Source organism: Oenanthe melanoleuca, chromosome 5 (assembly GCF_029582105.1).
Source record: "Oenanthe melanoleuca isolate GR-GAL-2019-014 chromosome 5, OMel1.0, whole genome shotgun sequence".
Lineage (NCBI taxonomy): Eukaryota > Metazoa > Chordata > Aves > Passeriformes > Muscicapidae > Oenanthe > Oenanthe melanoleuca.
In genome coordinates, this window is record NC_079339.1 from 22184180 (window position 1) to 22205812 (window position 21633).

Sequence of the window (21633 nt, forward strand, 5' to 3'; positions counted from 1 at the left end):
CCTGTGTCCAGATTAATGTGCTTCATCCAAAAGATATAAGAACAAGCCTGTTTTTCCAAGCCATGCAAGTAGGTGATCCCTTACTGGGGGAAGTTTTGCACTGCAGATTTTCTGCCATGAGTATGAGATTATTGGAAGTGCTGCTTCAAATTCCTGATTTACACTGTGCTGACTGCCAAACTTTAGTTCCTGAGGTACTTCTGAAGGAACTTCATTTTCCAAAAATGACTGTCCCCATGCCTTATTAGCCACTGGGGCCTCCAGGATACTGATCCTTGATCCCAAGAAGACTCTTGTCTGCTGGCTCAGACCATTGTCAATGGGGAACAGCAGGGAGGGTGTGTGGGCTGTGCTGCTGAACATGGAGTTTCAAAGTGCCTTGAGCTGGCAGAGGCCCTGTAGATTGGAACCAGGATGCTCTTCCCTCCCATGCACAACCCCTGTGAGCCAACCTCTCACTGTCTGGGGGCCCTGCTGGTGATGGTTGTGTTGTGGACAGTGTCCACTCTTAAGGTTGCAAAGCCTTCTGTGTCTTCATCATTGGATTTGGATTCTCCTAGTGGGAAATTTCCTGGTGTGAACCTGTAGAGGAAACAAAGGGGTTGTCTGTTTGAGGGCTGCAGGAGAGCATTTTTGGAGACATCAGCTCTAAATGGTTATTTCTGCAGTTTTGAGCACATTGTTGAGAGGAACATGGAGTACAAACCATCTGACATTTTTTGGTCCATATGAAGTACCCCACTTGGGGTTTTTGTACTTGAGCAGTTTATAAAAATGCTGGCAGTCACTCAAACCCCTTGTTTTCATCTAAAAATGACAATATTTTGAATACTGTCTTCTGGGTACATTTTTTTCTGTTTTCAGTACAGGCAGCCTGGCACTCTCATAGGGTACTGAAATAAATCTCTGAAACTGCATGGGTGACAGATAAGTGTTGCTGTTAATTACATTAAATACAGGGGGTAGGGGAGGATGATGAACACCAGCTTAAAACAACTTGCTAATGTCTGAGTTTCTGTGAGAGATGTTAGCAGAACTGGAACTATAAAAGTGGTTTGAGCACTAGACAGGAGACCACAGAAGCTGCTCAGGACACTTGCTGAGTATCCTGGAGTAAAGCCACATCAGCTTTATAAAGGGCACAGCTTCATAAAGGGCTTTCAGACTAATGTGGAAAGCAATCTAAGGCTTAAATGGTATTAATGTTCTGATGCAAGGTGGTTTGTGCACCAGACATGAGGAATGGTAACCACAAATCTTGTAATGAAATTTGTCATAAAATGTATTGTCAAATGTATTTTCACAGCAGGATGCCACAATGTTTTCAGAAAGATTCTTCTCCCCATGCTGACAATGGGGATGAGAGAAGGAGCTGTTAAATGCTGTGTTTCTTGAGACAGCTTTTCTTGTCCTTCATGCAGAGCAACTCTGCAGCCTAACTGAGAGATTGTGCCCAAAGGGTTGTCTCTCTGTGCTCAGGATAGCTTAAACATCCTTTTGTTTCCTGTTTTCTCAGCCTTAATATGGCCTGTCTTGGCTCTTTGCTCTGCAAACTTCACTTTGGTACTTTTAAAATGTGAGGGTTTTAACGGAAATGAAACATTTCTTTCAAATTGGATGCTGATGAAGAAAATAAACATAGAAAAGAAACATAGCAAAGTGTGGGTATAGTGAGCTCCAGCCACTGAAAACTGATGTGATTTTGCTTTCAGATTTCAGCCCAGTCCTGACTGATGTGAAAGTTAACCTGTCCCTCGTGAGAGGTCTGGTTTTGTTGTCCTCCCTAAGAAGGTTGCCTATACTTTGAAAATCAGAATTGCCAGGTTAAGTCAGACTTAGTGCTTTTTTTTGGGTGGGAAGAGGAAGGTGCTCATCTACAAATTCTTTTTTGTACTGATTTAAGGCCATGAGATCAGCTTGTGCCTTCATCATTCACTGATGCATTTCTAATTATTCCAGCCCTTCTGATCTGAATTAGAAAAAGTTTCATTTCTTTAGTTTCTAAGTCCTGACTTCCAGTGGGTAAACTAGAAGTGAAGGCTGAGTAAAGCAAGCAGAGTATTTCCATAATTAAATTTGCTGCTTCAGTTTTGAGAGTCCTTACAATGCTCTGTGAGTGCATGCCAGTTTTTATGTGCATGTATGATTGATGGTGCTCCAGGTTTTGCCCCAGGCTATACCCAGGCCTCTTGCAAGGGATGCTGGCAGTGAAGTCTGCTCTAAAGTGCTATTTAGATTACAATAGAGCTAAAAACCTACTTCACAATCAGAGACACAATCCTTTCCCCCCAAAGCTCACAAACCTTAAAACAAAGACTGCCTGGGGAGACTCTCTGGCACTGTATTAAATATCCTTGCAGAGAAAAGGTTTCTTACAATTGTGGCCCTCCTAATAGGCACCGTGGGTAGTATCAACACAAAGATATCTGTATTACATGGTTTGACCTGCTTTAACCTCAGCCAGTCTCCTGGAGATTTAGAAAATATCTGTTCCATACAAAGGTCTTGGCTTTCAGGCAAAGTAGAAGTGGTTTGTTTAGAGTCCCAGCTTTGTGAGAGGAGATGTTATACTTTTTGTGGGTGAAAGTCACCCCACTGAGGCTGTCTGAAAGCCTCTGGATCCATGTCATCAGCACGTAAGCTGCTGATTCTGTTTGCAAAAATAAATTAATTCCCAAGTCTCTACACTTAAGACTTTTACAGATTCACTCAGGGAATAGGGATATTTTGGGAAAGAGGCATATTGTTCATAGTGTCTCCTTTAGGGAGAAAAAGGTCTGGTCTTTTAACTTTTAGCTGTTGTGGAATGCTTGATCAAATCTTAATGAAAACTTAATGAACCCCAACTTTGCAGGTATTTACATCCTTTAATTCCCCCTCCCCTTGGAGAAGTTTAAGTCTGTCAGCAATACAGGTGGGATTTAGATCAGCCTCTGAGCAGCTAAGTGGTAAGGAGATTTCCATAGGGTTATTTGGATCCCCTGGCACATGTGGAAGGATGAGCTTGGGGAGGGAGAAGTGTTATAGGTGAGATGGAAGCGAGTTCCCCCATACTGGTGTGGACACTGCTGAAGGCTCGTGGAGAAACCTAAACTGGTTTTTTCCCAGGCTGTTAACTTTTCTCAACTCCAGCTTGGATCTTTCCCAGGCTGGGGATCTTTCTCAGAGACAAAACAAGGGAAGGAAGGAAGGAAGAAGAACACAGGTAGACACCTGGTGTTGACCACTGAGCCGTGTGAGTGTCTCGTGATATTTTGCAGAAAGCATGTTTTCAAAGAGGTGTTGCCTTCTTTGACCAATGAGTCTTTTCCACTTTGTTTTTCATGATCTCCCTTATACAAATGCCATGGCTTTTCAATAAATGGCTCCTTCTTGCTGCCTGGAAGGAGTTTTGTTGCAGTTTTCACTGCTTCCTAGCCTTGTAACAGCACACTGGCACCTCAGCAATGTGGCTCTCCTGCCTCCTCAGGTCTCCCCAGCATTTGTCCCCTTGCTGCCCGGTTTCCTGCAGTGTGCAGCCCCAGAGTGGGTGTGCAGCCGTGTCTCAGGGGCTGTGTGCCCCACACAGTGCTCGTGGCAGGGCTGTGCTGGGGGCAGCAGGACGGCTCCTTTGCCACAGCAGCACACGGGGCTGTCCTGCCTCCGGAACGCGGGTGAGGTGTCAGCAGAGCAAGCTCAGTCAGGCACCTTTTATTTCCCAGTTTCTCCAGAGCTGGAGCTGCCAGGCTCCCTGTGTGTGATGCTGGAGAGGTGGTGTGTTGCTATGGCACTGGAGGTGTCTCCAAACCCCACTGCTCTGGCAGCTGAGCCGGCTCCCAGCAGCATGTCCTAATTGCGGCTGTGCAGCAACAAAACAAATATTCCGAGATTTCCATAAAGGCTGTAATCAAAGGAGCATCCCTTGCTTTCTAATATGTGCTGAATGGGTTCATTTGTAAGCTTATTATGACTTCAGAGAGAGAAGCTATTAGGATGATCATTAGCTGCCTGTACAAATAACAAGGAAAACCGTGGCATGTTCCAGAATAACCCCCTTTTAAAGGTCTGCACTTTCAAATGCATTAACAATAACCAGCTATGCTGTCTTTCATGTTTCCCATGCCATGAGTAAGGACAAAAGAGAAAGGAGAATGGGACAGTGAACTGCATGCTTTCAAAATAAGTTCAGATGGAGAGAAAAATGAGGTGTTAAGAGAGCAGCAAACTCACTAGCATGACATTGTGTGTATTGATGCAGTATCTGTTATCCATTGGGAAAGCAAAAGCAGCTGGGAGCCAGCCTTTGAGTCTTGGCTCATATCTCACTTAGTCCCTCTACTGCTGTCATCTAGGTATGAATTGTACTTGGGGTCTTTTGTCTGCCTGGAACCTGATGGTTGCTGGAGCACTTAGATTATATGTCTAATAGAGACAGAGAGAACATTTAGAAACATGTATGCCAAGATTATGGGATTTATTAACTCTCATTTATTTTCCTGTAGAACATTTGAAGCCCTCTTGTGGGCTGTGGCCATGGTTCTCTCTCTTAATTTGAAATCAAAAATATGTAGCAAAAGATTGGGTGTTCATACCTTAATTGGGACAGGTGTGGTTTAGATCAGTCACATTTACCTTTCAAACCATATTAGCTGCAATTTTATGTGTTAGAGTAAGTTAAAGGTGCTGATTACAGTGAAACTCAGTTTAGATTTGCACATGAAATATTTATGAGATGTGTATCAGTTTGACTATAAGCAGGGTAACTTAGACTTCAGGTCTCCCTCTCTTCCTGAGGCCATTTCTCATGTCTTTTGCTGCATTCAAGTTTTCCTGCATATATCACACCAATAGCTTGTGAAATGTATATATTTCCTATAATATCCTATCGTGTTTAGAATCCATAACACTTTGGGATGCATTATTATTCATCTCATTAAAAACATTTAACAGGTGACCAGAAACAGATAAAAAATGTCACTTCTCAGATTTCCAGAAATACTGTTTTCTGGGTTATTTAGTATTACTGAGATCCCTCATTTAAGATCTGTCTTTCTTACAGGCTCTTTTTCCTAACCTTTGCTTTTCTAGACTGACTAAACTGACTGTGTTGTTTTTATATCTGTACAGACTGTTACCTTGAGCAGAGAATTTGCTAGTTGTCTGGAGTTTGTGAGGGTTCTGTCTGGCTTTGGTTTGGGAGGATTTGTTTGTTTGTTTATGTCTTTTTGGTTGTTGTTTGGGTTTTTTTGTACAACAGTTAATGAATTCAAAGTTCTGTTTGGGATTTCTTTTTAAAAAGGAATTAAAGTTATTACTTCCCCAGTTAAATGACCTTAACTATAGGTTAGTTTTTCCACATCTCTGCCTTATGAGAAAATACTGAGAATAAACACAACAAAAGAAGTTAACCTATTGATCTTCAAGTCCATTCTGTGTTAGAACAGATGATACAAGCAGTGATTTCAAATCCCCTTGCCCATGGCCCCTTGCCTCTGCCTCTGCTCAGACAGTCATGTTTTCTTTTTCTTGCTAAGGACATCAACATCATCATCTTTTTGATAGGAAAAAGAAGCCCTGTGGCACATAATAATTACTTTTGGTAACATCTTTAAAATATTTTGTTTTCCTGAAGCCAGCAAAGTATCAGGAAAATTCTTAAAATATTAAAAATCGTGGTCTGAGGAGGACAAGGTTGCCACAGCAACTGTCCAGAGTTCCTGAGATCTTTATTCCTGTATCTCTCAAAACCATCACGAATGCCACAGACTGCTGAGGCACTTGCTGCAAACAAAGCAGGGCTATAGGAAAAGAGAACAGAATAGAGCACTGAGCAGCCAGTTGTTGTAAAGGTGAGGTATGTCAGGCTCAGGGAAAAAGTGGCAGGCATTTAGACTTTGTGTTAAATCCCCTCAGTGTCTGGAATGCTGTGCAAGCTTATGGAGTGTTTCAACACGTGACAGTGTCTGACATGATAATAATGTCACTTGGCTTGTGTGCAGCTTCGTGATCCACTCAGGAGGGTGACATTTATTCCATCCAGAAGGGAAATACTTTCAGAAATAGGAGGCCAAAGTTAGCTGCCTCCCTTTGGGTTTGCTAAATAACAGCTTTCTGGGACAGAAGATGCCTGACAAAGAGTGCTACTTGTCAGCCAGAAGTGATCAGCTTTCACCTGGGTTTGGGACTGGTCTCAGTATGGACTGGTGAGCAGAGAGCTGTATTGGGGGTCAGGAGGCTTAGCACCTCCATTCCCCTTTTAGCCTTGGTCTCTCATCTAATAAACAAAATTGATGTTATATTATCAGTGCATATAATCTCTGGGTCATCTGTTTAAAAAGGCAATTGTGGTGCAGTTAATGATACAAGGGAAAATACACCTGTGAGCTATCTGAGGGTTGGTTTTAAAGGAACAGAACTTAAAAGAATTGCAGCAGGCTATCTATCAGATGTTTTGGTTCTGTGTGCAGGATCTGTTCTGAGACAGCTGGTGCCTGTGTGTGAGAAGCTGTCTGAAAGATCCAGATGTGATTACCTATGGAGCTTTCCTTGGGAAGGGGCCAAAGCGAGCGGGCAGTTCATGTTCTGAACGCTGCAGTGTGCACATTTGCACCAGCTGAAACGGAGTGCTCTGTGGCCTGAAGCCATGCTGGCACTTCAAACACATAATCTAGCACTTTGCAAAACATTGCAGCATTTAGAATTGGTTCTGCTCTGGGACTTCTGAATTTCCATTTTGAATGTCTGTGCACGTGTGGGAGATTTTGCCTCCATATGATCTCATGTATTCTGTGCATACATCGTGTGAAGTTGCAAATATAAAACAGAGGGTAAGAGTTGCATCAGCAGTTTTGTTGCAAAGCTGCTGTTATTTATTTGAGAATTTAGGGTGTTCAGTCCAGCCCTCTTTTTCCTCCTGTGTGAGACTGATGTGCAAAGTGGTGGTAGAAACGAGTTCTTGTTAAAAGCAATCAGGGATAGATGGGACCCAGTTGCTCTGCTTGTGTAGGAAACTTAGGGTAGTTTTGGAGGCAGCTCTGTTCATTTAAGCACTGTCACAAGCCTCGTGTGCTTTTAGTGTTCAGCTCCAGTCAGGTTAGTGTTTGAAGGTATAAGATGCCCCTAAGGGCTTTGCTCACTCAACTGCACGGAGGAATTAAATGCTGGGAGGCAGTGCAACAGCCTCGTTCACTCTGGTGTTGCAAGGCAAGGCAGTCATCCTGGTAAATGGGCCCATGTTACACTGACATTTGCATTCTAATGCAACTAAAGAGGAGGTAGATTGACTGTAATTTAGTATCCAGTTGCATGGCCCTGTGCAGGTCCCCTCATCCTGCTCCACAGGGGCCGATTACAGTCACTCAGTGCACTTCGGGATCTAATTGGATTTACATGCAGTAATGCACTTGTGTCATAGCAACGATTCTGCTGCACAAGTGCTATGAAATTCCAGAACAATTAGTTATTTATGCAAGAGCAATAGTTACAGGATAACACATGGGGCTGACAGCTTGTGCCAAGGTCCGGTTCTAAATCAAAGAGTGTCTCACCTTTTTTCTGAAGCCACTGCAGGGGAATTAAATTATTCAGATCCAGCTTCCACGGAGAAGTTCCTCCTCACCCTACACTGTGAAAGCACTGACTTGACACAGAGACATGACTCTGTGTTCAGCTTCTCCTTTGTTTGAATATATGTGCTGGTATGTGTTTAAGTGTCTCTTGACCCTGCAAAAGCAGTGAGTGCAGGGGACTGGCAGTAGCTAGAAGCCCTTTTGAAGCACAGCAGTTCTAAGGGGTTCATCTGGTGGCCCTTCCAACAGGTTGGATTTCTCACAAAGACAGTCCTTGCTTCTCCATCCTGTACATCACTAATTTATTGTGTCCCTTGCTGCCTGTTGTCTGTCCCATCCCTCTTTGCTCTGGAGCTCCAGCTGTCTGTCTTGCAGCGTGATACCAACGTGAGGTACATGTTTAGCTGCTTTTCTCCATCAAAGCTGGCTCCTCAACAGGCTGCAGTGTGAATGTGAGGAGAAGCCAGTGCTCAGCAAGGAGAGTTGATGTGGTGGCTGTGGACAATGCAGCAGCCACAGCTGGCCAGCCCAAGGATGAGGCTTAGCCTCAGCTGTCGCTCCAGCTCCCACTGTGTTTCCCCAGAGACTGTAATTAAAGGCATCAGCTTGCTGGAGTCACAATTAGGCATGGTGGGTTTGCACTTTGTGCAGTTCTCCCTAATGACAGAATCGTAGCTATTAACCAAAGAGAATCTCTTTGGCAGGGACTTCTTCCCCTTTAAGGCAACAGAGTCAGGTGGAACACTGCTGCTGTTTGGCACTAAACTCAGTCTTTCATGCTTTCTGACACAGTACCTGCTGGTACCTACTGAAGCATTTAAACTCTTCTTCTCCGGGGTGCTGTAATTTCTTTAAAATATTGTGACTTATGATGGATAAAAAAATAAAATTTCTCTCCCACACAGACCTCTGAGGGCTTGTAGGAATGTAATTATATGCACACACAGTAGGAGCAGGAATCCTATCATTCTGGTTATTTTCTTAATGATAGGTTTGTATAGCACAATGTCATCTCTGCTTTAAAGTTAGAAGCATCTTCTCTTGGCAGCATCTATCCCAAGACAGTGGCATCACAGGACAGGACAAGCAAAGAAATTGTCTCTCAATCATACATGCAAAACACAGGATGAAGTGTCCCTACACACCACAGAAATAGATGTAGAGGTCAGGTGGGCATGGGCTCTGACTGCCAGGCAGGGCCCTGCTGTGAGGCACTGTCCCTTGTCCCAGATGTCACTGTTCACACCTGCTGGACCTGCTGCAGCCGTGTCCCAGGCACTCACACAGCACCCTCTGAGCTCTGACACTGGTGGAAAAGCTGCACTGACCTGGAGCAGCCCTTGTACCCAGCACTGTAAAGCAGGGCAGCTCAGCCACTGCTCGGCTCGTGCCTTCAGCACTTCACAGCAGAGACAGGTGGATTGGCAGGAGGTGTTTGTACCCTCCAGATTCCACAGGGGAAGCCATCCTTGTTCTTCATCTAGAGATGTAGGTTTACAGTGACAGAGGAAGGGCATTAAATGTGAGGGATTAATGCAAAACAAAAGGCCTATGAATATTCATTGTATGTTTTATATCATATTAGTTTCAGCCACCTTGAAACTCCTTGTTCACTTCCTGCCAACAACAAATGATAGACTTTTACTCACAGAAGTCTTAATGGCAGGCAATTTTCAAAGGCACATTTACAAATGTTTGTTGGAAACAGATGTTAAATGCACCCACTCTAGAAATCATGATGAAATGCTGGCAGTGAGAAAGCAGGGAGAGACCCAGGTGACTTATCTGGTGCCTCACAGGGAAGCAGCAGCTCCAGCAAAGCTGTGAGTGTGCCAAAACCATTTTTGAAGGATAGTGAGTGAGTTCCAGTGCTGAGCCCTGCAATGTGAGCACTGGACTCTTATGGCATGGGGTGCTCTTTGGAGGGTTAAAGCTGCCCCTTCCCCACAGGCCCTGCAATGTGGGGTTGGGGCTGTGTCAGATAGCTGGAAAAAGCAATCTAGGAGTGGGTGCCCTGAGAAAGCAAGAGTCAACATGCATGCCTGGCACATTAGTCTGTAGTCTCACTTCACCTTTGCCTAGTCAAAGGCTGTCATTAGCACTGTGTGGGCAGAAATTAAAACTTACTGAGAAAATTCTGATTGTTACTTTGAGTACAGTCTGCACAAGAATCCCTCTGTCTGCACCCATATATCTCATGCTTTTGGGTGGACAGGGCTGTGGCTTTGCTGTGCCTCTCTGTTGATGCTTCCCAGGCAGTGACAGTGAGGCAGAGGAGAGGAAACAGTTTGCTCAACTTGGAGTGACAATTGGCTGGAAGAATGAGGGATAGCACCCAACATTTCACACTGCTGCTCCTAATGGCTGGGCTTCCCAAAGATGCATTCCATCTCCCTTCCTGCCTTTTCCATTTTCCCAGTAAATGGGCTGTAAAGTCACAGCAGATTAAAGTTTGTCTAAACCTCAATAAAATATTGAAGGTGCAGCTGGTATTAATCTAGTCCTCTTGTGGTATGAAGTGCATGTGTAATGGGACTATAGATTTACATGTGGTCTGTGGGCATTTAAAACACCCCAAAGATTGTTAAAGAGATTCTGAGGAATTGAATCCCTCACCAGGCATTAAAAGCTCTTCATTAGTGCTAATGTACACTAAATTAAGGTGGCAATTAGACGGAGCACGTTCATCAGGATGGTATGTTTTAATAAATTGTGTATTTAACATGATTGCATTTTATTGACTTCTTCAGTAATTGCGTATTTTTCTCTTGCAGGATAAGCTTGGATAGAAGGAGATACATGGGACACACAGACAATTAAACACTGGAAGAGACACTGTGCTTCAAGTTCCAAGATTAGTAAAGGTGAGTGCTGTTAATGGCTTGCTCTTTCTGTATGCCAGGTGCTTTCTCTGTATCTCTGTTGGGGCAGCTTAAGGGTAGCTATGGTGTGCTGGAGGAGGTAAGAAATACACAGCTCATCTGCCACTGTATCACCCGGAAGGTGCTGCAGAAAGTCATCCTTCCTCATGAAACTGCCCCTAACCTCTGCTGTATCTAGAGGAGCAGACTGTGAAAATAATGCTCTTGAGAGGATTTTCTGGAAGGCCCTTCCTGTTAGATATGTTCTCTTAGGAGATCCCACCACTTTGCTGTAAAGTTGAATGCTGCTTGCAGGTAGTGAACACAGAATTCCTCTTATGGGAGGTGTACTTGGCAAGGAAGGCACGCTGAGCTGAGTCTCCATGCCTGCAAGCCAAAGGGTGCCCTGTCACACTGCTGGGGAGAGGACACATTGGAGCAATGCCAGGTGGTGGTGATCCTTTGCACTGTGCAGCTTAGAGCTTCAGGGATGTTTCCAGTGACATCTTATCTGGGACAGCCTCTAGAAATCAATACATTTACTTGAAAGAGGATCTCATCCATATTTTCTAACCCCTTTGAAGGCTACCTGGCACTGGTTCTGGAGAACTTCAATCACACCTTCTGCTTTTGCTTGGTACATTGTGTATGGTTATGAAAGCTCAAGCCACAAGCTAATATTTTGTAGGAAGTACTGCAGAACTGGTTCTTAGGGTTTAGAGGAAGCAGCAGTTCAGCATCAGTTCAGTGGACAAGTTCTTAGTGCATGTTCACAGCAGAAATATTTATATTGAAAGAAGATATACATGGATCATGAGACAGAAGAGCAGAGACTGAAAAAGTGATTTGCATGAGGGCAAGAGGATTGTAGACATCTCTCTCAATCTCAATTATTCTGTGTTTTCTATCAAGTATTTGTGATGGGGACACTGAGCAATCAGTCAATCTATCTGAATTTCTGCACTGAAGCACAAATTGTCTGCTGTAGCCTGTTAGGGATGGGCAAGTAAAATAGTTCACACACTTGTTTTCAGTAGAGGCTAGGAGTGATAAAGTACAGAAGATGTGAGGATTGAGACTGGTGAAGATAAGGTGCTGCTGACAGTTCTGATAGACTGGCACATCCATGAGATGCTCTTGTTCCATATGCCTCCAGGTAACTCAGGCACACTTGAGCAGCTGTTTTGAAAAGTCTTTTTACCAAGGAGAGTCATCAAACACTGGAAGAGGTGTCCAGGGAGACTGGGGAATCTCAATCCTTGGACATATTAAGAACTTAACTAATGTGACCCTAAGCAGCGTGCTCTAACTTTGAAGTTAGATCACATTTGGAATTGGCCCAGGTTGGAGGCAGTGGGTGCTTATACTCAGTGACATCCAGAGGTCCTGCCCAACCTAAGTTTTCCAGTGATTCCTTCTTCAAAGCAAAGGTAAAGAAGCAATCTAAGTGAATCCATGGGTTTCAATCCAGTGTTAAGGGGATATTGGGGGTTGAGGGAAGTGTCAGTGGCAGCAAAGAGAAAATTGGAGGCCTTTTGGAGGGGTGTGGTTGGGCAGCTGCCTTTAGAAATGTGAAGGTCAAGGCAGCTGCAATGCATGCAAAGCAAATGACAGAAGGAAGGAAGTGGCTGGAAAACAAAAAAAAATGCATTGCCTTAAAAAACTAGACTTTATTCCTAACTGATTACTGCAGCTGGGCTGTGTTTCCTGGCTACACTGCTGGGGACTTTTAGCCTTCCCATCCCTTTGCAAGATAAAATTCATGGGGGATACAGGGGAGAGAGAAATGCAGAATAATGTGCCTAAGGAAAAGCTGAACATTTATAGCTACATTTCAGAGAAAAACAAATGCATTTCATATGTCTCACAGGTCTGAGATGGGACAAGCCAGGGAGAGCATCTGTCAGCCTCTGTCTTCTGCAGTTCTGACTGTTAATGTTTGCTTAGCATTAAATGTCTCCTGCAGAGAAGAACTTAATCTCTCACAGATTTGGGGTCTGGAGGAGGGGAGTGAAGGTATTTTTAAAAGGTAGATTAAGACATATGTGTTCAGTTTTTATCACACTTGTATCAGTGTGTAGTAGGAGTAACTCAGATAATTTGCTCTTTGTGTGTATGGCTTAAAAAGAAAAGTAGAGGGAAAGCCCATCTGTGTGGGTCAGGACTGTCCTTTAATGTTGGTTATTTTAGCCATGAAGCCTGTCATCAAGGACTCCAGGTACCTTCAACTAATTAGCAAGGCAGGAGTTGGCACAAATGCATTCATAATTACATTATTTGTAAGTCATATTATTTACATTTTGCTTGCATTGTTTGTAAACAGCATTACTTACATACTCTTCAAAGTCCACTTGCACCACTGTGAATATGAACTAGATGGTGTTAAGTGCCAGAGTGCCCAAGCTGTGACACCAAACATTTTAAGTGCCTCATAAGAGATCAGATCATGCTTTTGGTTGATTTGCCCTGTTTGAATCAATGCAATCACAGGATCCAAATGGTGGCCTTGCATGAGCTGTTTGGCAATCTGGGTACCCAGCAGGAACTGGAAAGTGTGTGTTGTGCTGATGGGTGTGAGTCTCTCCAAGTTCACCAGTGCTCAGAGCCCCTGGTTCTCAGATCAGGCCAGTGGGTTGGCATTTTTTGGAAGCTTGCTTGAGTTCTTCTGTTGTGGGAACTCTGATATGGTTTGTTGTTGGCTTTACCAGCCCAGACCTCATGTTATTGCCCCTGAGTTCCATTTGCACATGGTGAGTGGAAGAAGTTTGGAATCTGAAATGCCCAGCGGGCGTTGTCTTGATCTGAAGCACAATGAGTAAGGTTGCCCTCAGTTACTGCTTTGCTGTGTGAACTGCAGTGGGTTTAGGAAATACAAATCTGAGCCCAGTACCACTGCTGGGGACTATTTCATGCCCAAGCAAAGCAGAAGGGAGCCCTTGTCTGCCAAGGCTCAGTGTGCTGGTGTTCATGCTGCTCCCAGGTTATTGTGGCTGACTGGTTCTTCCAGACAGTGAAGTTTTCAGGATTTGATTGCTCAATGTATTTACAATCTCCCTTCCCTACTTATGCCTGGAAAACATTTTAACATACTGAGTGGATGGGCAGCCAGGAGACATGAAAAGAATCATAGCCTATGTTTGTCTTTGAAAATAAAAGGAGACTTGCTCACCTTACAGAGGAAGCAGCCCCAGACATGGAAAGGAAAGTAAGGCAGGAACGTGATTTATCAACACTACAAAGCAGCAGGACAGTGTTAGGCTTAGGAGCTGCTGCTTCTTGGACCACAAGCATTGTTTTTCATGTGGGTACCTGTAGTGGGGTGTGTGAATTATGTATAGTGTCACAACAAGGCTGTTCCTTTTTCTTTTTTTTTTTTTTTTTTTTTTTTTTTTTACAAAATCTAGTATAATATGGATCATACAGATGGATGCTCAAGGCAGCAGGACTTTGAAATTTCTGAGATACCTTTAAGACTTTGGCTAATATACTAAAATTTAGCCATCCTTTGTTTCACTGGAGCTGAATTTTTAGTGCAGTGATGGAAACATCTAAGTGACACTAATTGTGGGGCTCTTGAAATACCAGAACCCTATTTATTTGTCTGTATTTTCATATCCCTCTCTAGTGTCCAACTCATGTGTTAGTGGAGCTGAAGGCTCATCTTTCTTATGAAACTGAAGAATTCCCTGCCCAGCTCCTTATCCCTCTGGACTTCAAGATCCATTTCTCTGTCAGATTTGCAGACATGGCTTTCCACAGTGTCAGGAAGCTGTGGGCATTTCCTGCAGGCTCACATCAGAGCTCTGTGCCATACCCCATCTCCTGCAGCCAGTCTTGTATTGGAATTTGTCTGGGCAGAACAATTATCTATCAGGCATATAAGAAAATAAACTTTGTAAAGAAAACTGCTGCCCTAGTTCTCAGGTTTAGTTCAGGTTTGTGTCTCCCCAGAAGCAAGCTGTAACTTCTCAGGATTCCTCTAGCAAAGGGGTTCCCTGGCAGTACCCAGCCAGCAAGGCACCCTGCTGTCCTGCCCCAGCTGCAGAGGGAAAGCAGTGATCATCCACATCAGCTTCTGTGTCACACCAGTTGTGTCTCTGCCTGTTCTGTCACAAAGAAGGAATTGATCTGATTTTAAATGAAGCAAAAGCAGTATACCAAACACACACTGTGTAACAAAAATCTGGCTCTTACCTCAGGCAGCCCCGTGCTGGGAGCTCTGCCTGCCATGGGTTTTCTCAGCTCTTCGGCTAAAGCAGAGCAGTTCCTATGGTCACAGAGGAAAGCACTTTGTGAGGCTCTACAGCACTCACAGATTTTGTGGTTTAACAAAAACAATGGAGTGAAAGGCAATTTTATTTCTGCCCTGGTGAAAATCTTGGATAATTTCAGTTTTTTCTTTTAAGTGAATTAAATGGACTTTGCTAACATAGCATATCATTAGAGACATGTCAGTTAGGGAATGGCATTTTCAGTGGAGAAAGAGAATGAGATGCATTAAAAAGCACATGGGCTTTGGGAAGGCTCCTCTGGGGAGCCAAGCAAACCTGTGCCTCTGTGTTTGCAAATGTACAGCTCCATCTGTGCATGGTGCATGACTGCATTGCTTCACTGGAAGTTTTACTATTTCATGTATTCATTTGTCTGCCCCTCTAGGGTACTTGGTGATACCCTAGCATATTTGGACACTTCATTAAACAGCAAGCAGAAACTTTCCTCCAGCATAGCCTCACCTGGTCAGAATTTATTGCTGCTCTTCCAATAGAAGCACTGGCCAAGCAGATGTTGTCTAAATCAAAAACTGAATTTCAGAACTGGTTAAGATTCCTTAGCAGATTTTCCTGGCCTCAAAAGCTTTCCAACATTGATCCATGGGTTCTTGCAAAAGACCTGTGCAGGGTGGGGCACAGAGCAGGAGGATTTCACTGTTCAGGAACATCTCACACTGCATGGCAAGCAGGCGTGCCCCAGGCTGAGTAACCATGAGAGGACATCCTCCTTGGGCCCTGCCACTGGGCAGTGCTGGCATTCCAAGCCCAAAGGTCTACAAGTTTCCCTGAAGCTGCTGTCCATGTTTGTGTGGTGCTCATTCCGTAGAGGAAGCTTCAATATGGAAGTTTCAATATGACCTTTTCTCAGTGTGAAATAGACAGCTGCATTCAGTGATTCTTAGACTTGACAAGCTTTAAGGAGTGGGGAAAAAAAATTCTTCATGTGCAGAGGGATTTTTTTTCCCAATATCTCACTCTGCAAGAAAAGCTAGACCTTTCCTCTCCTGCAACCTTTCCCTTCAGTTCTGTGCTCGCCTTCAGACCTTAAGGAGCACAAAGGGACCCAGCAGTAATCATTATCTCTTGCTAGCCTGTGCTATGTTCCCTGCTCAGGTAAGAAAAGAGCTCTTCTGTATAATGAACTCCACAGGGTCTTGGAGGAAACACAAATAGATTGGAGATAGATTGTCTCATTCCAGTAAAAATGAGTGTGCTAAGAAAGTGCTGCTGTTTTGCAGGAGGAATTGGACAAAGGACCCTGAAGACCATGGAGGGAGACTGTCTGAGCTGCATGAAATACCTGATGTTTCTTTTCAATTTCTTTATATTTGTAAGTATTTGGAATTCACTTTCTTTTCTGGATCCTTCTGTTTCCAGCAACCTGCTGTTGCCCAGCAGGACAGGCTATAGTGTGGTAAAGTTGCCACAATACAGAATATCCTCTCTGCTTTGCACTAGCAATCACTGAGCATTTTGCAGCATCCAAAGATGCTCAGACATTCAGCAAGGCAGCACAGTGGTCTCTGTTGTCTGAGTTATTGCTGTCCTTGACAGGGCAAACCACAGGGAAAGCTGTAAACTAATGGTGCACACGGTTCATCCTTGAACGTCAGAAGAAATTGTTTTCTAGTCCTGGGTGCCCTGCTGGAGTTTTCACTCAGAAGCAGTCCTTTTCCTACCCCATGTGGAGTCATTCTTAGCTGGTTTTGTTTTTGAAAAGGAGGGTGGGAGTGCCCAGCCAGCCAGGCCTCTGTGGCAGGTATGGTTCATGTGAGGCCCTTTACTGGGCTGTCCTTTACAGATGGGCAGCAGATCAAGACTTTCAGCAGTACAGAGGGAGTAAACAGTTGGTAGAATGAGGTGTGTCTTTTGCTGGAAATTATTCATTTATTGAGCAAGAGATACTAAGAGCAGCGTGTCAGAAGGCACAGCAGAGAATACATGCCTTGGAGAAACACAAATTCTCCAAATTAACATCTTTGATCAAAGATAACAACGAATCCAGTTTTTCTGCAGCAGCTGTTTCATGTTGACCTGTCTCCCTCTCTCTCTGTCCTTGTGCTGTGCCAGCTGGGAGGAGCATGCCTGCTGGGACTGGGAATCTGGGTCATTGTGGATCCCACAGGTTTTCGAGAGATAGTGGCTGCCAACCCGCTGCTCTTCACGGGAGCCTACATCATGCTGGCCATGGGGGCAATGCTCTTCCTGCTGGGCTTCCTGGGCTGCTGTGGAGCCATCCGGGAGAACAAATGCCTCCTGCTCTTTGTAAGTGCCCTTGCAACTTCTGCTGGCCTCTTGGAGCCTCCTGTATGGGTGACTGCATAGATGATGCTGAGATAAGCACAGGAATGGGTGGTTGTTGTTGTAGCCATTATTCCTTCTGATGATAAGTAGGTTTAGGATACTACACACTGCTAGAAATGCAGATAATTTGCTTTTTCACCTATATAGATTTGAGCCCAGTCTGGGAGTGTATTTTGACCTTTTTAAGCTTTCATTCTAATTGACCCCATTTGGTTGTTTGGTCTTTTTCTACTTTTATAAAGTGACCAAAAATGGTCCTTTCTTGGCTACCCACTGTTCCACTCATACATTCATTCCTCAGGGGGTCACAACAAAGGAGGGAACACTAGAGCACAGCCCCTGTGCAAGGGATGCCCCCATGCCAGCAGAAATGCCCAGCCCAGAACTGCATCACAGCAGTCACTGCTGTCATTGCTGCTCTCAATAGCTGGCCACTCCCTGATACAGCCTGCTCTGCTCATAAAATTAACCAGATTTGCTACCTTTGGACACATTCTCCCCTGAATTACAGGATTAAATTTCAGCCCATGGTGGCCATCAGTAATTACAAAGAGTTAAAATAAGTCACTTTTGCCCTTGCCACCCACTCCTGCCAAGTTCTGATACTGAAGGATTTCCAGCCATTATCTCCTACTGGAAGGCATTGCCAGTTATCTTTTTTTGTTTGTTTGTTGTGGTTTACTTTTTTTTTTTATTTTTTAAATCTTGATTTTACTGTATTTTGTTAGGATTGTGTCTTGCACAGCTGCTTCATGGTTCAAAAAAGGCTTGTCTAACTTTAAACAGAACAGGAAAGTTCTCTTTCTTGAATGCAAACCCATCTTTTCCTAGAGATGAGTGTGGCTTCACTGAGATAAATTCTCTCTGGCTCTTGGCTCCCCTATGCCTTGAGTTCATAGCCTGCAAATGAGAGCCCTTTTGGGGAAGCCACTCTGGGTTTGATTCATCTCAGAAGAAAATCCAAAAAACAAGTGTATCACCTGTTAAGTCTGTGGAGATCTGCCCAGAGGAATCTAAGAAAATGGAAAGGATGAGACCCAATGAGCCTGAAGCTACTTCAAAGCCTGACCTTGTCAGATTAAGGAACTAAAAGCAAAGTTTGATGAGATGTTGTTGTAACTGAGTGGGGGATTAATATTTTCAGTCTGCTGCATACAGACTGGTGACCTGACTGGAGAAAGGGAGCTCTGGGCCGTGTTCCTTCCTGATTTAACATCAGTTAGAGGCTTGACTATCTCTCCATGTGTTTTAGTTATACTCCAATACACTCAATTTTGTGGTTATTACTTTTTCTACTCCTAGAGAGAGTTCTGAGCCCTGCTGCTTTATTTATTTACCTTTATTATTATTTTATTTTGAAGGAAATGTGAGAAAAATAAGAGCTGGAAGTAATGCCCTAGACTAGGACTAACTCTAATTACTGGATAAGGAATCATTGTTGTATTTTGATCAACCAGATCTTCAAGGGCTTTTTGTATCAACACCAACTCAGCTGAACAGCCAGCTCATGTTCAGCACTGTGAAGCACTTGGATGAGGACCTGTGCTGATACCAAGGGAGAAGAAATATGTTTCTAACTTCTTTTTTGATGTTAAAATCGGCTGATCTTAAAACATCTGTGAAACCCAAAGTCTGACAGGAGTCAGTTTCAGACATTGAATAGGCAAAAGAGTCATGCCTGTATGCCAGAGAGACTGGGAACACTTGCAAACCAGAGTGTAAGTCTTTGTGGGGGTGGTACCTGGGGAGAAGTTGCTAGATCAAATCAAGTCCACTTACAAAGTTGTTAAAGAATTGATGAGCCAGAGAGCTGCTGGAGTGAGTGAGATTTCACAGTGATGCATAATGTATGCCTGAAGCTTTTAGTCCAAATGTAAACAGAAGATAGAAGCTACAAGACAGATGCATGTTCTCTAGGTTCTGGTTTCAGTGTTTGCAAGGACTTTTATTTTTCATTAAGCTGCTTGTCTTTTGGTAAAAAACAATCCCATCATTATGGAACCTAACATGTTACATTAAGCACAAGGCTGTGAAGCACTTCTAGATTTCCTGGCATTTGGACCTGGCTCACAAACAAAAAGGAACAAACAGTGGCCTGCAAATCAGATACTGAATTACTCGTCCTGAAGGTCCTCTGACTGCAAAACAACACTGTAAAAATCAGAATCCAAAGTACTATTAAACAGTCAGCCTTGCAGCAAGGGACTGAATTCAGCTTTGTCAAAAGAAAGAAGAGTCCATGTTAGCTTCATTTGGCTTAGTTTCCAATGCAGACATCCTGTTTTGCTCTCCTGTAAAATGGGTGTAGTAGCCCCTCAAACTTCCCAGTGTGAAAATACAGTCCCTCTGAGTTAAAGACAGCTGATGCACTTTTTGGAATAGCAGTTCTGAAACTGGAACATTGGATGAATTATGAAAAATAAACATGAAGCATTAATTTGTGGAAACTTCTGATAGACCACTTCTGTGAAACCTCCTGTAACCATCACCTGGAGCTGAGGCAAGATTTTTGACCAGTATGAGAGATCCCATTTCTCAGGATGTTCACCTTGGATGTGGGGAGTATCTGTGTTCAAATGTCAAGTATCAAGCTTGAATTTGAACGTGAGGTTACTGTGTCCCATGCATTAACCAGCTGGCTCCTTTGTGCTCCCACATATCAGTAATCAATTTAATTTTTGGAAGGAAAACACGTTAAGCAGATTTTGACTCTCCTTCAAATGCAGAATGAGAGCAAGTTCTGAAACACTGATGATCCATCTTTTCCTCATCAAACATAATGGCTGCTTGTGGGTTTTTTTTCTACTGTAACTTACAAATCTGTAATGCAGAGTGCACAATATAAGTGTAAATCAGTTTGGGAATGATAATGAAGCTTATCACAGATAATCTGGGAAGGACTGCTTCCACTTCTGCACAGACTTGTGCTGGAGCTTGGGTGAACATGTGCCCCCCAGTAATCAGTAAATGAAATGCAATTAGCAGGGTGATGGGATTAATCACTTGATCACCACCTTAGACCTTAGTGACTATGCTGAAATCCCTTGATGGATGATGATGTGAATTTGCAAAGCGTTGTTCATTCTCATCACTTGTTCTTTGCCCTCCTGTGGTGAAATTAAAACAGTCTCTGAGCAGGAAAAAAAGAAGCCACACAGAAAACTCCAGCAGTAAGAATAAATTAGAGAGTTAACTAGTTCAGCAAAATCAAGCAACAGCATGCTATTAAAAACCAAAATCCCTGCTCATCTGACTTTTCTTGTTTTGTCATTTGAGCCCAGGCTCCTTTTCTTTTGTTTCCATTGCAGAAACAGGATGACAAGTGTGATAGGGTGGTGCATGTGCTTTTCCAGTCAGGAAAAATCACTTAAAGCTCTGCTAATTGACAACAAAACAACATTTTGCCCATCCTAAGCAGATAGTTTGAATTCTCTCTCCATTACTGAAGTGCACAATGTGCAGCCTTCCAGACACTGTTTATAAATCATTGCTTGGGGATCATAATAGTACTTCTGGCCTTGTCTGCCTGTTTTCTTTTTCAGAGAGACCTTCTATAAACTTCTCACACATACACAAAAAAAATTTCCAGACTTCTCTTGTGTTTATTTTTACTTGCTGCTTCATTTATCTTCACTGGTAACATGTACCAAGTTTATTACCCTCCAAATGATGTGATCTTACAGAGTTCTCCATTCACTTTTGCCTTTCTCACACAATGCCAAAATCTAAGCTAATGTCTGTGGGCAAATTCTTGGGCTGTTTGAATTTTAGACGGGCTGATTCAAATGGTAATTTCATGGCAATAAGAATGTACAAAATATCCACTTAGTTCAGACTTTTGGTTACTCAAGTCCATGATTTCCTCTACAAGAATGGAAATAAATGCCATTTTGGGAGAGAGTGTGAATCTAGACACTTCCCACTCTATTCCTATAGCTATTCCTCAGCACCAACATTTGTTGTTTTAAGGATATTAAAAGGCACATCCCTGTCTGTTCTTTTTACTGCATCCTAATGACTGGAGCAGCATCAAATTAGCAGGAGGCATCAGTGTCACTGAGAACTGGTGACAAGAACAGGCAGAAGCTGAAGAGGAAGCCTGCAGGAGTCCCATCACTCCCCCTGGTCCCAGGAACAGCACCCTCCCAGCAGGATGTCAGTCTCTAGGGATGACACCTCTTAAGTACATCTGATTTTTTCTGTGGGGTGGGGGGTGAAGGCACAGTGGGTCACTCAGGCTTGGTAACCTTGTGTAACAAGGCACCTTTGGCAAGACTGAAAACCAAACTTTTAGACTGATGCAGCAGAAGGCTGCAAAGGCAACAGGATGAAATACAGCTTAGATTGAACAGCCATGTGCCTCTCTGTTTTGCTTTCCTTCTCTTTTCCTAAAATTATGATGACATAAGTGTTAAGAGTTTTACTTCAACCTGGAGGCCTGTTTCCCTTTTACTATCACTTAATGTGCAGGCTGTGCTTTCTGTCAAGTCTGCAGCATGCCCTTATCTTAAGGATGTGAATATGCACACTTTGGATACCATACAAGACAGGGATGATGCTTGCATAATCAAATTGTATTATTATGGTGTGTTATCAACTTTCTGTAGAGGTCCTGTGTGGTTAGTACTTAACTCAGTGCAACCCCATTGT

At 43.4% G+C, this 21633-nt stretch overlaps 1 protein-coding gene across 3 annotated transcripts in view; it reads left to right on the plus strand.

Annotated features, from left to right (window-relative positions):
* Positions 1 to 21633, plus strand: part of TSPAN18 (tetraspanin 18) — a 119357-nt gene that overhangs the window by 83223 nt on the left and 14501 nt on the right. For all 3 annotated transcript variants that reach the window (XM_056494012.1, XM_056494013.1, XM_056494014.1), the window contains 3 exons: positions 10322 to 10411; positions 15918 to 16009; positions 16750 to 16944. In XM_056494012.1, coding sequence (XP_056349987.1) covers positions 15947 to 16009; positions 16750 to 16944 — 258 coding nt within the window. In that variant the 5' untranslated portion in view covers positions 10322 to 10411; positions 15918 to 15946. The remainder of the gene's footprint in view (positions 1 to 10321; positions 10412 to 15917; positions 16010 to 16749; positions 16945 to 21633) is intronic.